The following is a 19,139-nucleotide window of genomic DNA, read 5'->3' on the forward strand; positions in this document are numbered from 1 at the left end:
ACGCTTGCAAATCATTTTCAGTGAATGGGCCCTAGAAAAGTTGGCAGAAAATCCGCTTTTTATCGACAAATTTTGTTCAGCGATGAGGCTCATTTCTGGTTGAATGGCTACGTAAATAAGCAAAATTGCCGCATTTGGAGTGAAGAGCAACCAGAAGCCGTTCAAGAACAGCCCATGCATCCCGAAAAATGCACTGTTTGGTGTGGTTTGTACGCTGGTGGAATCATTGGACCGTATTTTTTCAAAGATGCTGTTGGACGCAACGTTACGGTGAATGAACACATTTCGAACCGAACACTGATTTTGGTAATAAAATTCAATGATTTGCAAGCGTTGCTCGTTAATAAGTCTATTCATGATGAAATGTCAAAGCATACTGAGCATCTTTCTCTTTGACACCATGTCTGAAATCCCACGTGATCTGTCAAATACTAATGCATGAAAATCCTAACCTCAAAAAAATCACCCTTTATAATATCAAGTTATCGTCCGATTCGGACCATAATTGAATTGAATGTTGGGGACCATAGTAGAAGTCGTTGTGTAAAATTTGGCACAGTTGTTGGAGGTCATAACAGAACACTTGAAATCGGATAAGAATTGCGCCCTGTAGGGGCTGAAAAAGTCAAGACTCCAGATCGTTTTATATGACTGCTATATCAGGTAATGGACCGATTTGATCCAAACTTCACACAGTTGTTGGAAATCGTAACAAAACATCACATGCAAAATTTCAGCCAAATCGGATAAGAATTGCACTCTCTAGTGACTCAAGAATTCAAGATCCAAGATCGGTGTATAGGGCAGATATATCAAAACATGAGCCGATATGGTCCATTTACAATACTTACCGACCTACACTAATAAGAAGTATACGTGCAAAATTTCAAGCGGCTAGCTTTACTCCTTCGAAAGTTAACGTGCTTTCGACAGACAGACGGACGGACATACGGACGGACAGACGGACGGACAGACCGACGGAAAGACTGGCGGACAGACTGACGGACATGGCTAGATTGACTTAAAAAATGACATAACGATCAGTGGGGGGGTCTCAGAGGAATATTTCGAGGAGTTAAAAACAGAATGACGAAATTAGTATACCCCCATTCCCATTATGGTGGAGGGTATAAAAAAGAGGGTATAAAATATCAACGTAAATGCTCTAAATAATGAATTTATTAAATTAATCAACACCTGTAATGGGTTAAAGTTTTCAAATGGGTAATTTTAGTTCATATTGGGTTGCCCAAAAAGTAATTGCGGATTTTTTAAAAGAAAGTAAATGCATTTTTAATAAAACTTAGAATAAACTTTAATCAAATATACTTTTTTACACTTTTTTCTAAAGCAAGCTAAAAGTAACAGCTGATAACTAACAGAAGAAAGAATGCAATTACAGAGTCACAAGCTGTAAAAAAAATTTGTCAACGCCGACTATATAAAAAATCCGCAATTACTTTTTGGGCAACCCAATATATAGAAACGGTCTTTTAAAAGCATATCTTCTACTTTGAGAAGATGTTTCTCGAAATTACTATTCTATGTACAGCAAGTTTTGAAACAAAAATGTTTCTTGCTTATTTATGTGTCTGTATGCTTTAAGTTTGATGAATAGAGTCCACTTTGAGTGTCACTGCAATATTATATAAGTATAAGTGAAAGGATTTTCAGCCGAGCGAATGGGCTGTAATTATCAACAAGTGTGTTGCCGTGAACCGACCGAGGAAAGATGTTTGTTTTGACATTAGAAAGTTGCACAAAAGAACATAAATAATGTTAATTATGCATGGGATTTTGTGAAGGGTGGCTGCGGATATACCACAAAAGAAGGACAATTGTGAAGTAATGATGGTGGGTGTAGGGGGTAGCTATGGGTGAAAGGCATAGAGTCACGTACATCAATGTATAAGGGTAAAACAAATATAAATTACCTCCTCATGATGATACCAGAAAACGTAGGCAGGTGGCTCCAGGCAGAATTTCACAGTACACGTAAGATTTATGGTACTCCCCTTGTCGACGTGAAGGTCAGGAGCTCCAATGATGCTGGCAGTTGGCACTGTTATCACCATAATGACCAGTTTATTTTTAGGTTAATGTATGGTGTTTTTGCAGATTGTTTGTTTGGTACGGGTACGAGCATAAGAAATATTCATGAAATAGAAAAGAAGGATGATTTCATCTTAAAGCTATGAGTACAAAGATAGAATTTATAAAGATAATGGGTAAAACTTGAGTCGAGTGGGTCAAGTGTTTTTGTTTTTGCTATGAATTTGGCTCACCAACAACATTGAGGTTCACAAAATAACTTAGCACCGGCTGTGTAGAAATTTGGCATTCGTATATTCCGGCATCACGTTTCTGAGCTGATTTTATCTGTAATATCCAATCGCCAAGGTCGCTTTGATGAATAACCTGAAATCGCAAATCTGATGTGTAGGTATATGTGCCCACAGTTAAGATGTGCATGTCTCGATGTCGTACCCAGGACACCTGCAAGGAAAAAGAAAATGGTAATTATAAAACAAAAATTTAATACAGGATCCTTTAAAATAGTATGCACTAAAAAAATGTTTACATTTGGATTATTGGTTTCAGCTAAGATAAAGTAAAGCAAATTGGCCCATTAGGGAACAGCGGTGATACTTCATTTATATGATAACTAGATAGACAGGGCCCGCTCCACTGTGCTTTCTTTCACTCTCCTATTTTATTGGAGCTCTATACTGGCACGGTCAGGCAAAAAGTACGGCCTTTCAGATTTTTCGTTCCAATGTGGATATCATATTGGTGCTCTACTCCCAAATTTCTTTCATTTGAGGCTAATATTGCCTTGGTCGGTAAATATTTCCGGTATGGGTGTGTATTTGGGGTGTACACCTCAGCCTCATGTATCAGATTCGTGCTAGTCTCAAATGCCTTTCATTTGAGCTTAATATTGCCATTAATGGTTTTAATTTCCATACGGCGGGCTTTGAGGGTGGGACGGCCGGCCTAGACATCCCGCCTTAAACAGTTATACCAAATTTCTGTTTTTGAGATATTATAAATAAACTAAATTTTGCGTAAATGGCCCCAATCATCTACGAGATTTGGCGTTTTTGAAAACAAGTAAAAAGGCATTAAGAACATTGGATACCCACCACCTCGGGTATATACGTAAACCAGCTTTCATCAAAATTCGGTGAAAATTTCATACCTTATGTCTTACAGCAGTTATATCAAAATATGTTCCGATTTGGACCAAATACTAATAAGTACAGTAGCTATATCTAAAAACAAGTAAAAAGGCATTAAGTTCGGCCGGGCTGAACTTTGGATACCCACCACCTCGGGTATATATGTAAACCACCTTTCATCAAAATTCGGTGAAAATTTCATACCTTATGTCCCATATCAGTTGTATTAAAATAAATTTCGATTTGGACCAAATACTTTTAAGTACAGTAGCTATATCTAAAAATAAACCGATCTGAACCATATACGACACGGATGTATAAAAGCCTAACATAAGTCATTGTGTTTTGACACAGAAATCGGATTATAAATGCGCCTTTTATGGGGCCAAGACTTTGAATCGAGTTATCGGTCTACATGGCAGCTATATCCAAATCTGTACCGATTTGGGCCAAGTTACATAAAAATGTCGAAGAGCCTAACCAAATTCACTGTCTCAAATTTCAGCGACATCGGACAATAAATGCGTCTTTTATGGCCCCAAAACCTAAAACCGAGATATCGGTCTATATGGCAGCTATATCCAAATCTGGACTGATCTGTGCGATATTGCAGAAGTAAGTCGGGGGGCTTAACTTAACCCACTGTCTCAAATTTCGGCGACATCGGACAATGAATGTGCATTTTATGGGTCCAAAATCTTAAATCGAGAAATCGGTCTATATGGCAGCTATATCCAAATCTGAACCGATCTGGGCAAAATTGAAGAAAGATCTCGAAGGATTTAAGGCAACTCACTGTCCCAAATAGGATAATAAATATGGGTTTTATTGGCCTAAGACCCTTAATCGGAGGATCGGTCTATATGGCAGCTATATCCAAATCTGGACCGATCTGGGCCAAATGACGAAGAATTTTGAAGGGCCTAACACAACTCACCGCCCTAAATTTCATCAAAATCGGATAATAAATGTGGCTTTTATGGGCCCTAGACCCTAAATCGGTGGATCGGTATATATTGGGGCTATATCAAGATATAGTCCGATGTAGCTCATCTTCGAACTTAACCTGCTTATGGACAAAAAAGAATCCGTGCGAAGTTTAAGCTTAATATCTCTAAATACTGTAGCGTGATTTCAACAGACAGATGTACAGACGGAGGGACATGTCCAGATCGTCTTAGAGTTTTACGCTGATCAAGAATATATTGGGTTGCCCAAAAAGTAATTGCGGATTTTTCAAAAGAAAGTAAATGCATTTTTAATAAAACTTAGAATGAACTTTAATCAAATATACTTTTTTACACTTTTTTCTAAAGCAAGCTAAAAGTAATAGCTGACAGAAGAAAGAATGCAATTGCAAAGTCACAAGCCGTTGAAAAAATTTGTCAACGCCGACTATATGAAAAGACCGCAATTACTTTTTGGGCAACCCAATATATACTTTATAGGGTCGAAAATCGATACTTCGATGTGTTGCAAACGGAATGACAAAATGAATACACCCCATCCTTCGAACGTGGGCATAAAAAGGGTACGGGGAGGGTCCGCCCATTAAAGTTTGGATGTTAGAACAACTTCATTCCCTTGGTTTTGGTGGTGGATTGGAGTAGACAAACCCTTTGCCCGGAAAGTGGATATCAGATTCATACTCTACTATCAGATATCAGATTTCAGTCCCTTGTTGCCATAATCCGCATATATGTCTAGGTTGAGGTGTATATAGGGTGGAGCGGCCGGCCACTTACGCACTTAGCACTGAAAAAATTTGAGCAATTGCAATTGATTAATGATGAGTTTATGGGATGAGACTACCCCAAACACTTGGTCTCAAAATTGGATATCAAATTCGTTTTCTACTACCAAATACCTATTAAAAGGGCCTCACCCTTATTGCCATAGTACGCAAACATGGCCGGTTTAAAAGGAGTTTAGAGACAGTTCCAAAAATAATGTCAGCGTCGTGCTAGAGCAAGGTTTTGTTTCAACCCCATAATGTCAAACATTTTGAATATATTCAGAGAGACCCCGTAGACACATTAGACCAAATTCTTATAACAGACGTGTCCTATACTTCCACAAATCTTTCATTTCATACCCATATGATCCCAATCGGTAAATTTGTCCTGTTGAGGGGTTTTTGATGGGTTACTATGTCCTGCTGGTGGGTTTTGGGGGGTGGGGAGGCCCTCCAGACACCAAGGAATAAATTTATATGTCAGATTAGTTTTCTACTTTGAAATACCGTTCATTTGATACCCATATTGCCCAAAGCGGTAAGAGTGTCCTGTTGGGTGGAGTGGAACACCACCGATACTAAGGGTGAAATTTTTATGCTAAGTTCGTACTATACTCTGCAATACCATTTTTTTGATACCCATATTGTCTCAGTCGGTAAACATGTCCGATCGGCTGGGTTTTGAGATGCGATTCCCCCCTATGTTAGTTGACTCCAAAATTTTATACCAATTTCGTGTTTTTGGGGAGTCCTGATGGGGGGTGTGCCATAAGGTGACACACAAAATTTCGCTTAAATCGGTGCACGCATCTCCGAGGTCTGGCGTTTTTCAAAATTGAGGTAAGGAAGAGAGTCCATCCGATATTGCCTTTTAAGACTGTAGAAGCCACAATTTTGGTCCGTTCTTTACCAAATTGGGAAGGGGGGGCTTTATTTGACGTCTTCATATGTGCACAGTTCAGATTTAGATATACCTCCGATATATATCTTTCATCCGATTTTGAGTTTGAAGGCTGTGGTAGCCACAAGTTTGGCCCGATTTCAACAAAACTTGCACTCCCATTTCATACATATCTTTTGTCCGATATGGTCTTTTAAGACTGTAGAAGCCACAATTTTGGTCCGATCTTAACAAGATGTAGTACGAGGTGTTTTATATGATGTCTTAACACGTGCATAATTTTATAAAATTCGGTTTAGATTTAGATATATCTATATATAGATACTAGCAGACCCGGGCCCGCTCCGCTGCGCCTTCTTTTACTTTATATGGAACAAAAGTTTCCTTGGAATATTTATTTTCGACAATTAAAGAGCTTTTAGTGAAATACCATTCTACGAATAAAGTATATCGCTTGACTAATTGTTTAACAATATAAGTGCCTTTGTCCGAATCCCATATGATCTATATTGGTTTAGGGGAGTTTACACGTTGAGGCGTCCCCCAAAACACATGGCCCAAAATAGGTTTTCTATTCTTAAATACCACAAATTGGCATGGTCGAAAAATTTTTACCCTTTAGGGGGTGTTTTGGAGAAGGGGGTGATGCTCTAAATACGTGGTCCTAAATTTGGATATCAAATTCGCATTCTACTCCCAAATATCTTTATTTGAGCCCCATTTTGCGATGGTCACTAAAAAATTGCTGCTTGTGGGGTATTTTGGGAAGGGGGTCGACCCCCAGAAAATTGGTCCCGAAAGTGGGTATCAATTCTTGCTCTATCCCCCAACACCTTTCATTTAATCATCATATTGACATGGTCGATAAATATGACCGATTTAGGGGTGTTTTGGGGATTGAGGTGGTCCCCCAAACACTTAGCCCGGAAAATATATCAGTAACGTGCTCTATTCTCATATATCTATATATCATTTATTTGAACCCAATATTTTGGGAAACGGGTTGAACCCCAGAAAATTGGTCCCGAAAGTGGGTATCAATTCTTGCTGTACCCCCCAATACCTTTCATTTAAACTCCACATTGACATGGTCGGTAAATACGGCCGATTTAGGGGTGTTTTGGCGACTGGGGTGGTCGCCCAAACACCAAGCCCGGAAAATATATCAGCAACGTGCTCTATTCTCATATATCTATATATCATTTATTTGAACCCCATATTGCCATTGGCCTCAGAAATGGATATCGAATTCCTTTTTCAAATCTTATTTAAACATCTATTGCAAAAGTCAGCAAATATGTCCGGTTTAGGGTATTGGCCATAAAAACTATAAATATTTAGCTCCACTCTCTTTACGGCCCAAATTGTCTTGGTGAGCAAATACGTCCTATTTGGGGGTTGTTATGGTGGTGGTCTACTCCCAAATACCTTTAATTTGAGCCCCGTATTTGCACAGTCGGCAAACATGACCGCATTGGGGGGTATTTTGGAGGATGGGCGGCCACTCAGTGAGTTGTCCTTGAAAATATACATCGGATTCGTGTTCTACTCTAAAAACCCTGTTATTTGAGCCTCACATAGCAAAAGTCAGCAAATACTTACTATTTGGGTGCTGTTGTGGAGTGGGGTGTCCCCGTAGACACTTAAATATTGATATCAGATTCGTGCTTTACTCCCAAAGACCTTTCATTTGAACCCAATATGGCTATGGTCGTAAATTTTTCCCCTTTGGGGGATTTTATTGGGAAGAGGCAGCCCCCCAAAACACTTGGTCCCATATTTGGATATAAGATTCTAATTATACACTCAAATACCTTTTATTTAAGCCCCATATTCCCATGGTCAGTAAATAAGTCCAGTGTGGGGGGTGTTTTGAGGAAGGGGGTAGACCCCTAGAAACGTGGTACCACATTTGGATATCAGATTCGTATTCTACTCGCAAATACCTTTCATTTGAGTCCCATATTGCCATGGTCGGTAAATATATCAGATTTAGGGGTGTTTTGGGGGTTGGGGTGGTCCCCGTAGCGCTTGGTTTGATAAATGGATATCAGATGCATTTTCTTATCCTAAATACCTTTCATTTGAGTCCCATATTGTCGTGATTAGTCTAAATATATGTTTGGTAGGTTTTAGGGTGTGGCGTCCCCCCTAGGTACCCCATCCGAAATTTGGACATAAAATTTTTATACCCTCCACCATAAGATGGGGGTATACTAATTTCGTCATTCTGATTGTAACTACTAAAAATATTCGTCTGAGACCCCATAAAGTATATATATTCTTGATCGTCGTGAAATTTTATGTCGATCTAGCCATGTCCGTCCGTCCGTCCGTCCGTCTGTCTGTCGAAAGCACGCTAACTTCCGAAGGAGTAAAGCTAGCCGCTTGAAATTTTGCAAAAATACTTCTTATTGGTGTAGGTCGGTTGGTATTGTAAATAGGCCATATCGGTCCATGTTTTGATATAGCTGCCATATAAACCGATCTTGGGTCTTGACTTCTTGAGCCTCTAAAGTGCGCAATTCTTATCCGATTGGAATGAAATTTTGCACGACGTGTTTTGTTATTATATCCAACAACTGTGCCAAGTATGGTTTAAATCGGTCCATAACCTGATATAGCTGCCATATAAACCAATCTTGGATCTTGACTTCTTGAGGCTCTAGAGGTCGCAATTATTATCCGATTTGCCTGAAATTTTGTACGACGGATTCTCTCATGACCATTAACATACGTGTTTATTATGGTCTGAATCGGTCTATAGCCCGATACAGCTCCCATATAAATCGATCTCTCTATTTTACTTCTTGAGCCCACAAAGAGCGCAATTTTTATTCGAATTGGTTGAAATTGTACACAGGTCTCCAACATAAATATAATTTAATGGTGGTCCAAACCGGACCATATCTTAATATCGCTCTAATCGCAGAGCAAATCTTTTCTTATATCCTTTTTTATACCCACCACCGAAGGATGGGGGTATATTCATTTTGTCATTCCGTTTGCAACACATCGAAATATCCATTTCCGACCCCATAAAGTATATATATTCTTGATCAGCGTAAAAATCTAAGACGATCTAGCCATGTCCGTCCGTCTGTCCGTCTGTCTGTTGAAATCACGCTACAGTCTTTAAAAATAGAGATATTGAGCTGAAATTTTGCACAGATTCTTTTTTTGTCCATAAGCAGGTTAAGTTCGAAGATGGGCTATATCGGACTATATCTTGATATAGCCCCCATATAGACCGATCCGCCGATTTAGGGTCTTACGCCCATAAAAGCCACATTTATTGTCCGATTTGGGTGAAATTTGGGACAGTGAGTTGTGGTAGGCCCTTCGACATCCTTTGTCAATTTGGCTCAGATCGGTCCAGATTTGGATATAGCTGCCATATAGACCGATCCTCCAATTTAGGGTCTAATGCCCATAAAAGCCACATTTATGGTCCGATTTCGCTGAAATTTGGGACAGTGAGTTGTCTTGGTCCCTTTGACATGTTTTTTTAATTTGACCCAGATCGGTTCAGATTTGGATATAGCTGCCATATAGACCGATCCTCCAATTTAGGGTCTAAGGCCCATAAAAGCCACATTTATGGTCCGATTTCGCTGAAATTTGGGACAGTGAGTTTTCTTAGGCCCTTTGACATGTTTCCTTAATTTGGTTCAGATCGGTTCAGATTTGGATATAGCTGCCATATAGACCGATCCTTCGGTTTAGGGTCTTAGGCCCACAAAAGCCACATTTATTATCCGATTTTGATGAAATTCGGGGCAGTGAATTGTGTTAGGCCCTTTGACATATTTCTTCAATTTGGTCCAGATCGGTTCAAATTTGGATATAGCTGCCATATAGACCGATTTCTTGATTTATGGTTTTGGGCCCATAAAATGCTCATTTATTGCCCGATGTCCCCGAAATTTGGAACAGTGAGTTAAGTTAAGCCCCTTGACATACTTCTGCAATATCGCACATATCGGTCCAGATTTGGATATAGCTGCCATATAGACCGATATCTAGGTTTTAGGTTGTGGGGCCATAAAAGACGCATTTATTATCCGAAGTCGCTGAAATTTGAGACAGTGAGTTTGGTTAGGCTCTTCGACGTCCTTCTTCAATTTTGTCCAGATCAGTCCAGATTTGAATATAGCTGCCATATAGACCGATCTCTGGATTTAAGGTTTAGGGCCCATAAAAGAGGCATTTATTGTCCGATTTCGCCGAAATTTGGGACAGTGCTTAGTGTTAGGCTCTTCGACATGTTTATGCAACTTGGCCCAAATCGGTCCAGATTTGGATATAGCTGCCATGTGGACCGATATCTCGATTGAAAGTCTTGGCCCCTAAAAGGCGCATTTATAATCTGATTTCACTGAAATTTGACACAGTGACTTATGTTAGGCTTTTCGACATCCGTGTCATATATAGTTCAGATCGGTATGAGGTATATGAGTATAAGGTATGAAATTTTCACCGAATTTTGATGAAAGGTGTTTACATATATACCCGAGGTGGTGGGTATCCAAAGTTCGGCCCGGCCGAACTTAACGCCTTTTTACTTGTTTTGCCTAAGAAGAGATGCCGGGAAAAGAACTCGACAAATGCGATCCATGGTGGAGGGTATATAAGATTCGGCCCGGCCGAACTTAGCACGCTTTTACTTGTTATTTTTAGGGTACTATATGAGAGCACACAAAATTTCGCTTAAATCGCACCACCCATCTTCGAGATCTGGCGTTTCTGAAAATTAGGGTAAGGGGGAGTGTCCACCGCCATTGACTTTTGCAGAAGCAGTGAGGACATCGAAGAGGAAGAGACTATACAACACCTTGTGTGTGTGTGTCCCGCACAAGCAGTCAGAATGAGTTCCACTTTAGGTTCTCGTTTCTTTAAGAACCTGTCTGATTTGGCGGATGCGAACATTCGCAAGTTGTTGGGCTTTTTGAAGCGAACTGGGTGGTTTAACGGTAGGAACTAGAAGGCATCTTCCTTTTCCTCTTCCTGTGGCATCACAATGGACGAAAACGTCTAAGTGAGTCTGATGGCAGACTGCTACTTTAACCTAACCTAACCTAAAGTCTCTAGAGGGCGCAATTCTTATACGAGTGGGCTGAAATTTTTCACGAGGACTTTTTGTATATAGCTCAAATATAAACCGATCTACTTCTTGAGCCTCTAGCAATTTTTAGCCAAGCGTATAAAAAATCCACGGGGATTTCCTGTTATGACCTCCCATTATCATTTTACAGTTTCTGCCTACAAATGGAAACCGTCCAAAGATTTTGGGAACTGTGATCCATGGTGGAAGGTATGTAAACTTCGACCCAGCCGAACTTAACACGCTTTAAGTTGCTATACCCTGCACCATAGGATGGGAGTATACTAATTTCGTCATTCCGTTTTTATACCCTCCACCATAAGATGGGGGGTATACTAATTTCGTCATTCTGTTTGTAACTACTCGAAATATTCGTCTGAGACCCCATAAAGTATATATATTCTTGATCGTCGTGAAATTTTATGTCGATCTAGCCATGTCCGTCCGTCTGTCCGTCCGTCTGTCCGTCCGTCCGTCCGTCCGTCCGTCCGTCCGTCCGTCCGTCCGTCTGTCTGTCGAAAGCACGCTAACTCCCGAAGGAGTAAAGCTAGCCGCTTGAAATTTTGCACAAATACTTCTAATTAGTGTAGGTCGGTTGGTATTGTAAATGGGCCATATCGGTCCATGTTTTGATATAGCTGCCATATAAACCGATCTTGGGTCTTGACTTCTTGAGCCTCTAGAGTGCGCAATTCTTATCCGATTGGGATGAAATTTTGCACGACCTGTTTTGTTATGACATCCAACAACTGTGCCAAGTATGGTTCAAATCGGTCCATAACCTGATACAGCTGCCATATAAACCGATCTTGGGTCTTGACTTCTTGAGCCTCTAGAGTGCGCAATTCTTATCCGATTGGAATGAAATTTTGCACGACATGTTTTGTTATGATATCCAACAACTGTGTCAAGTATGGTTTAAATCGGTCCATAACCTGATATAGCTGTCATATAAACCGATCTTGGGTCTTGACTTCTTGAGCCTCTAGAGTGCGCAATTCTTATCCGATTGGAATGAAATTTTGGCACGACGTGTTTTGTTACGATATCCAACAACTGTGCCAAGTATGGTTCAAATCGGTTCATAACCTGATATAGCTGCCATATAAACCGATCTTGGGTCTTGACTTCTTGAGCCTCTAGAGTGCGCAATTCTTATCCGATTGGAATGAAATTTTGCACGACGTGTTTTGTTATGACATCCAACAACTGTGCCAAGTATGGTTCAAATCGGTTCATAACCTGATACAGCTGCCATATAAACCGATCTTGGGTCTTGACTTCTTGAGCCTCTAGAGTGCGCAATTCTTATCCGATTGGAATGAAATTTTGCACAACGTGTTTTGTTACGATATCCAACAACTGTGCCAAGTATGGTTCAAATCGGTTTATAACCTGATATAGCTGTCATATAAACCGATCTTGGGTCTTGACTTCTTGAGCCTCTAGAGGGCGCAATTCTTATCCAATTTGAATGAATTTTGGCACGTAGTATTTTGTTATGATATCCAACAACTGTGCCAAATATGGTTCAAATCGGTTCATAACCTGATATAGCTGCCATATAAACCGATCTGGGATCTTGACTTCTTGAGCCTCTAGAGGTCGCAATTATTATCCGATTTGCCTGAAATTTTGTACGACGGATTCTCTCATGACCATCAACATACGTGTTTATTATGGTCTGAATCGGTATATAGCCCGATACAGCTCCCACATAAATCGATCTCTCTATTTTACTTCTTGAGCTCGCAAAGGGTGCAATTCTTTTTCGAATTGGCTGACATTTTACACAGGTCTCCAACATATAATTTAATTGTGGTCCAAACCGGACCATATCTTGAAATCGCTCTAATAGCAGAGCAAATCTTTTCTTATATCCTTTTTTGCCTAAGAAGAGATGCCGGGAAAAGAACTCGACAAATGCGATCCATGGTGGAGGGTATATAAGATTCGGCCCGGCCGAACTTAGCACGCTTTTACTTGTTAACACTTCGAAATATTGCCATGAAACCCAACAAGGTATGTATATTCTTAGTCTTCTTGACATTCTAAGTCCGTCTGCCTCTCTGTCGAAAGCACGCAAATTTTCGATGGAGTATATGTCGCTACTTGAAATTTTGCATAAAAACAATGCTATGCAAGGTCCGTTGGGATTGTAAATGTGCCAAATCGGTCCATTATTTGATATAGCTCGCATCCATATAAACCTATATCGTATCTTGACATCTTGGGCCTCTAGAGGGCGCGATTATCATCCGATTTAGCTGAATTCTAACATGAAGTGTTTTGATTTGACCATCAAACTGCACCAAGGATGGCTCAAATCGGTTCATAACTTGATATAGCTCCCTTATAAGCTGATCTTGGTTCTTGATTTCTTCATCCGCTAGAGGGTTATAATCCGATTTAGCTGAAATCGGTTCATAACCTGATATAGCTCCCATAAAAACCGATATCGGATCTTGTCATCTTGAGCCTCTAGAGGGCGCAATTATTATCCGCTTTGACTGAAATTTTGCATGAAATGTTTTGTTCTAACTGAGCCAAGTATGATTTAAATTGATTCATAACTTGACATAGCTCCCATATAAACCAATTTCGGATTATACTTCTTGATCCGCTAGAGGGCGTAGTTATTATCCGATTTGGCTGAAATATTTCATGAGGTATTTGGTTTGCCCATAAACAACTGAGATAAGTAAGGTCCAAATCGGGTTTTAACCTGATATAGCTCCCATGTATACCGATATTGTATCTTAATATCTTGAGCCTCTAGAAAATGCAATTACCATCCGACATGGCTGAAATTTAGCATGAAGTGATTTGATTTGACCGACAATAACTGCGCCAAGGATGGCTCATTACCTCATAAACTGATAATGGATATTGACTTCTTGATCCACTAGAGGGTGCAGTTATTATCCGATTTGGCTGAAATTTTGAACCAAGTATTTTGTTTTCACTTCCAACAACTCAGCCAAGTAAGGTTCAAATCGGTTCACAACCTGATATAGCTCCCACATAAACCAATTTCGGATCTTTACTCGTTGATTCGCTAGAGGGCGCAGTTATTATCCGATTTGGCCGAAATTTTGCATGAAGTGTTTTGATTTGCCTTTAAACTACTGTGCCAAGAAAGATCGAAATCGGTTTATAACCTGGTATAGCTCTCATATAAACCGATCTCGGATTTTGATTTCGGAGCCTCTGGAGGGCGCAGTTATTATCCGCTTTGGTTGAAAATTTGCATGAAAAGTTTTGCTCTATCTTCTAACAACTGCGCCAAGTGTGATTGGAATCGGTTCATAACCTGATATACCTCCCATATAAACCGATATCGGATCTTGACATCTTGAGCCTCTAGAGGGCGCAATTATTATCCCGTTTGGCTGAAATTTAGCATGAAGTGTTTTGACTTGACCGTCAATAACTGCGCTAAGGATGGCTCAAATCAGTTCATAACCTGTTATCGCTCCCAAGTATTTTGTTTCGACCTCCAACAACTCTACCAAGTAAGATTTAAATCGGTTCATAACCTGATATAGCTCCCATAGAAACCGATATCGCATCTTGACATCGCGAGCCTCTAGAGGGCGCAATTATTGTCCGATTTTGCTGAAATTTAGCATGAAGTGTTTTGGTTAGATCGTTAACAACTTTGGGAACTATATCAGGTTATGAACCGATTTGAACCATACTAGGCTGAGTTGTTGAAACACAAAATGTCAGCCAAATCGGACAACAATTGCCGCTTGTTAGGGCTCAAGAAGTCAAATCGGGAGATCGGTTTATATGGGAGCTATATCCAAATCGATATTGCCCGTTTGCAAACTCCAACGACCTACATCCCTATTGTGATTTCGACAGACGGACAGACATGGCTAGATCTACTCAGAACGTTGTGGCGATCAAGAATATATATACTTTATGGGGTCTTAGACGAATATATCGAGGTTCTATAAATGGAATGACTAGATTAGTATGCCCCCATCCTATGGTGGTGGGTATAAAAAGCAAATGTTAGTCCTAGATACGCCACGGTTATGACATATGTTGTCTTTGACAGCTTACAGCTGTTCTACTGAACCAAATCATTCAATCTGGAATTCACATCTAAGATCAATAGAGCGTTAGTGATCCACTGAGATACCCTTTTGCGGGTATTACATAATTTGAAAATGGAGTTTTGAGGCGCTCAGTCATTTCACCCACAGCGAATCGGTCCAAAACCTGATATAGCTGCCATATAAGCCGATCTCCAGATTTGATTTCTTGAGCCTCTAGAATTCGCAAATATTACCCGATTTGGCTGACATGTTAAACGTATTAATTTTATACCAACCACCGAAGGATGGAGGTATATTCATTTTGTTGTTCGGTTTGCAGCACACATAAATATCCAAGTCCAGTTTATTTATTTGCTTGATCGGCGTAAAAATCTAAAACAATCTGAACGTCCGTCTGTCTACTGTTATCACGCTACCGTTTTTAAAATTAGAGATATAGAACTGCGACCCGACTAAAGAAAAACAAGGCAGCAGGAGCCGACGGGTTACCCGCTGAACCATTTAAGACTGGAGGCGACACGCTGATAAGGCGTTTACATCAACTAATCTGCGCAATCTGGCTAGAAGAACACATACCCGATGATTGGAACCTCAGCATACTATGTCCCGTACAGAAGAAATGAGACAAAACGGAATGTGCCAACTAGAGAGGAATAAGTCTCCTCCCCATCGCATACAAGATACTCTCGAGCGTACTGTGTGAAAGATTAAAACCAAAAGTCATTGCGATAGTTGGGCCCTATCAATGCGGATTTAGACCTGGTAAATCCACCCTGGACCAGATATTCACACTGCGCAAAATCATAAAGAGACCGAGAGGGACAAATCAACACCAACCATTTATTTGTTGACTACAAAGCCGCTTTCGATACCCCTTTAAGTTCGAATGACACCAGTTTCGAGATAAAGTGAAGAATAATACTGGCAAAAAGATGCTACTTTGGATTAAGTAAGCTGCTTAGAAACAAGGCTATCTCTCGGTAGACGAAGATTATACTATACAAGACACTGATACTACCCGTGCTGTTATATGGTTCTGACGAGGCAGTGCTTGACAGATAGATTCTTCGCAAAGTATATGGACCAGAATATAGGCGTCATATGAACTACGAGCTATATGAGCGATATGGTAGCGATGACGATATCATAGTTATACATATCTAAATACAACAGCTGCGTTGGCTAGGTCATGCTGTCAGAGCGGATGAAGAAGCTCCAGCAAAGAAATCTGTTGAAGGCATGCATGGTGGTACATGTAAACCGGAACGACAAAAAGCCCGATGGAAAAATCAAAGTGGTGGGATACACCTCGAAACTTGTTGTGAGAGATTATAATATGAGCGCAGAATATCGAGGCGCTTGGAACGCTATTCTACGTTCGGCTAGTGGAACAAATGCTCTGTTATAGCCAATTGAAATAAAGTGAAGATATTGAACTGAAACTGCACAGATTCTTTTTTTCCATAGGCAGGTTAAGTTCGAAGATAGGCTATATCTGACTATATCCTGGTATAGCCCTCATACAGAACGATCTGTCTCTTTATTTAAGTTCCTGGTGCAATAAAAGGCCCATTTACTAACCTATTTAGCTGAAGTATGGCACAGTGAGCTGTATTACGATCATCAGCTTGATTTAGATCGGCTTATGTTTGGATGTACCGATCTCCCAATTTAAAGTTTTAGGACAACAAAAGACACATAAGTTAACGGATTTCACTACATTTGTATATCGCTGCCACAAATACGGATTACGCAATTTAAGGTCTATATGACCCACATTCCATACATTCTGAATATGGTGAGGATCAGACTATATTTGGATATATCTACTAAATAGACCAATATCTCGGTTAAACAAATTCGTTAGCGGAATGTTCATGGACAAATTCACATTTTGAATGTAAGACCCCTTCAAGTCAATGGCCATTTTGGTTCAAAACGGACCATATTTTTATGCAGCTGCTAAGGTTTCATAAATGGTGTATTGTTCAGCAGACTTTATGCAATTAGGTTGATACATATATCCGAGGTAATTGGTATCCAGACATTTTTGTTTGTTTATTCGGTGAGTACGGTCTATATCGGTTCATAATTTGAGTTGTCTCCTATGTAAGTCATTTAACGAACGTGTCAAGTGTGATTCTTGGTGAAGGCCCGACCAAACTTAACACCCTTTTACGTATTGCCAATTTGTAATTCAGTCAAAACTCAATTATTTAGTAAAGCATTAAGTCCGGCAGGATATGTGTTGTAAAAAAAAATATTTACTTACCGTTTTATTGCCCAAATTAAAAACTCGACACTGCAGATAAGCAGTTCTTCCCAACAGGCCGCTGACATTATTCGATTTTGTGGGATCAAAGTAGGGCTCTACCCAAGGGGGATGAGTGTACAATGGTAGACTGGTTTTTGAACTCGTTTCATCATCTACTTTGTTGCCCTTGAAAGGTACAATATCGGCATTTGTTGTATTGTCTTAAAACAGAAAAGAGAAGAAATACATATTTGGTAAGTTTAACATATTGCAACAGTTTTTATATAATAAAAATTTTCTGAAAAAACTAAAAAAGTTGGGAGGAGTCTAACATAACTTTGCAATAGCTACCAAGTGTCTACATTTCATCGAAGTCGGGTAATAAATACGGTTTTAAAAACCAAGTACCATAAATCGAGAGATCGGTATATATGGCCATATTCAATACGGATGTCGAAGGGTCTAACACAACTCTGCAATAACTGCCAAATGTCGAGCCCCCCGACATAATTCATCTCGCTGTGTCAAATTTCGGCGAAATCGGACTATAACCGTGCCTTTTATGAACACGAAACCTTAAATCGGCAAATCGTTTTATATGGGGGCTACATCGAGATATAGTCCGATATGGCTCATCTTCAAACTTAACCTGTGTATGAACAAAGAAAGAATCTGTGCATAGTATTAGCTGAATATCATTATTTTTAAAGACGTAAGTGTAATAAGAACAGACAGTCGGACAGACAGACCGACCGAAAGCGATCGCAGCACTAGAACAATGCAAAACAGTAAATTCTGAGTGGTATACGACCATTTGTTTGCCAGCTGTCTTGCAAGGAATCAGGAAAACTAACCGCCGAAAACGGATCACTCTTCACCGCGACAATGTGAGCTCTCACATATCGGCTCAAAACACTCTATTTTTGAGCACTCAAAACATGGATTTGATGAGTCATCCGCCATATAGTCCTGACTTGGCATCGAATGAATTCTTTTTTTACCCGTATGTCCAAAATAAAATGAGAGGTCTACGTTTTTTGACACCCGAAGGAGCGGTTGAATGTATATTTTGGAGATACCTCAAACAGAGTGGCAAACGTGCTTCGACAATTAGCTCAAACGCATGCAAAAGTTAGTAGAACTTAATGGGGAATATTTTGAAGAAGTAAAGAGGCGTTAAGTTCGGCCGGGTATATAGTTAGGTTAGGTAAGAGTGGCAGTCCTTTACAGACCCACATAGACAATTTTAAGTGAATTGTGATACCACAGTAGCGACAGACTAAGGCTTCTGGCGGGAATCGAACAACCGACCCCTGCACTGGTAATCCAAGCACGGTACCAACTCAGCTACCGGGGCGCCCAACGGCTGGGTATGTATGTTAACCACTTTTCGCCATTATCCGGTGAAAAATGCATAATTTATGCCCCCATAGCAGCTATATCGAAATATGGTACGATTTTGGACAAAATTCGATTTGGATATTGAGTGGTCTAATAAGTACAAGTCATTGTTCAATTTTGTAGAACAAAATATTCGTCTTTTTGGTAGCCATATCCAAGAATAAACCGATCCAAACCATATACGACAAGTATGTCGAAAGCCTAAAAAAAGTCAATGTGTCAAATTTGACGAAATCAGATTATAAAAGCGCTTTTTTTGGGGCCAAAACTTTAAATCAAATCATCGGTCTATATGGCAGCTATATCCAAATCTGGAACGATCAATGCCAAATTAAAGAGTGATGTCGAAGGGCCCAACACAACTCACTGTCCCATAATTCGGCGAAATCGGACAATAAATGCGCCTTTTATGGACCCAAGACCTTAAATCGAGAGATGGATCTATATGGCAGCTATATCTAAATCTGGACCGATCTGAGCCAAATCGCAAAA

At 39.9% G+C, this 19,139-nt stretch overlaps 1 protein-coding gene across 2 annotated transcripts in view; it reads right to left on the reverse strand.

Moving 5' to 3' along the window:
• Positions 1–19,139, reverse strand: part of LOC106094829 (zwei Ig domain protein zig-8) — a 354,622-nt gene that overhangs the window by 24,329 nt on the left and 311,154 nt on the right. For both annotated transcript variants that reach the window (XM_059362936.1, XM_059362935.1), the window contains 3 exons: positions 17,265–17,467; positions 2,286–2,496; positions 1,935–2,062 (listed from right to left, as the gene is read on the reverse strand). In XM_059362936.1, the coding sequence (XP_059218919.1) occupies positions 1,935–2,062; positions 2,286–2,496; positions 17,265–17,467 (542 nt within the window). The remainder of the gene's footprint in view (positions 1–1,934; positions 2,063–2,285; positions 2,497–17,264; positions 17,468–19,139) is intronic.

The sequence above is a fragment of the Stomoxys calcitrans genome, chromosome 1 (assembly GCF_963082655.1).
Source record: "Stomoxys calcitrans chromosome 1, idStoCalc2.1, whole genome shotgun sequence".
In the NCBI taxonomy this organism is placed as follows: Eukaryota; Metazoa; Arthropoda; class Insecta; order Diptera; family Muscidae; genus Stomoxys; species Stomoxys calcitrans.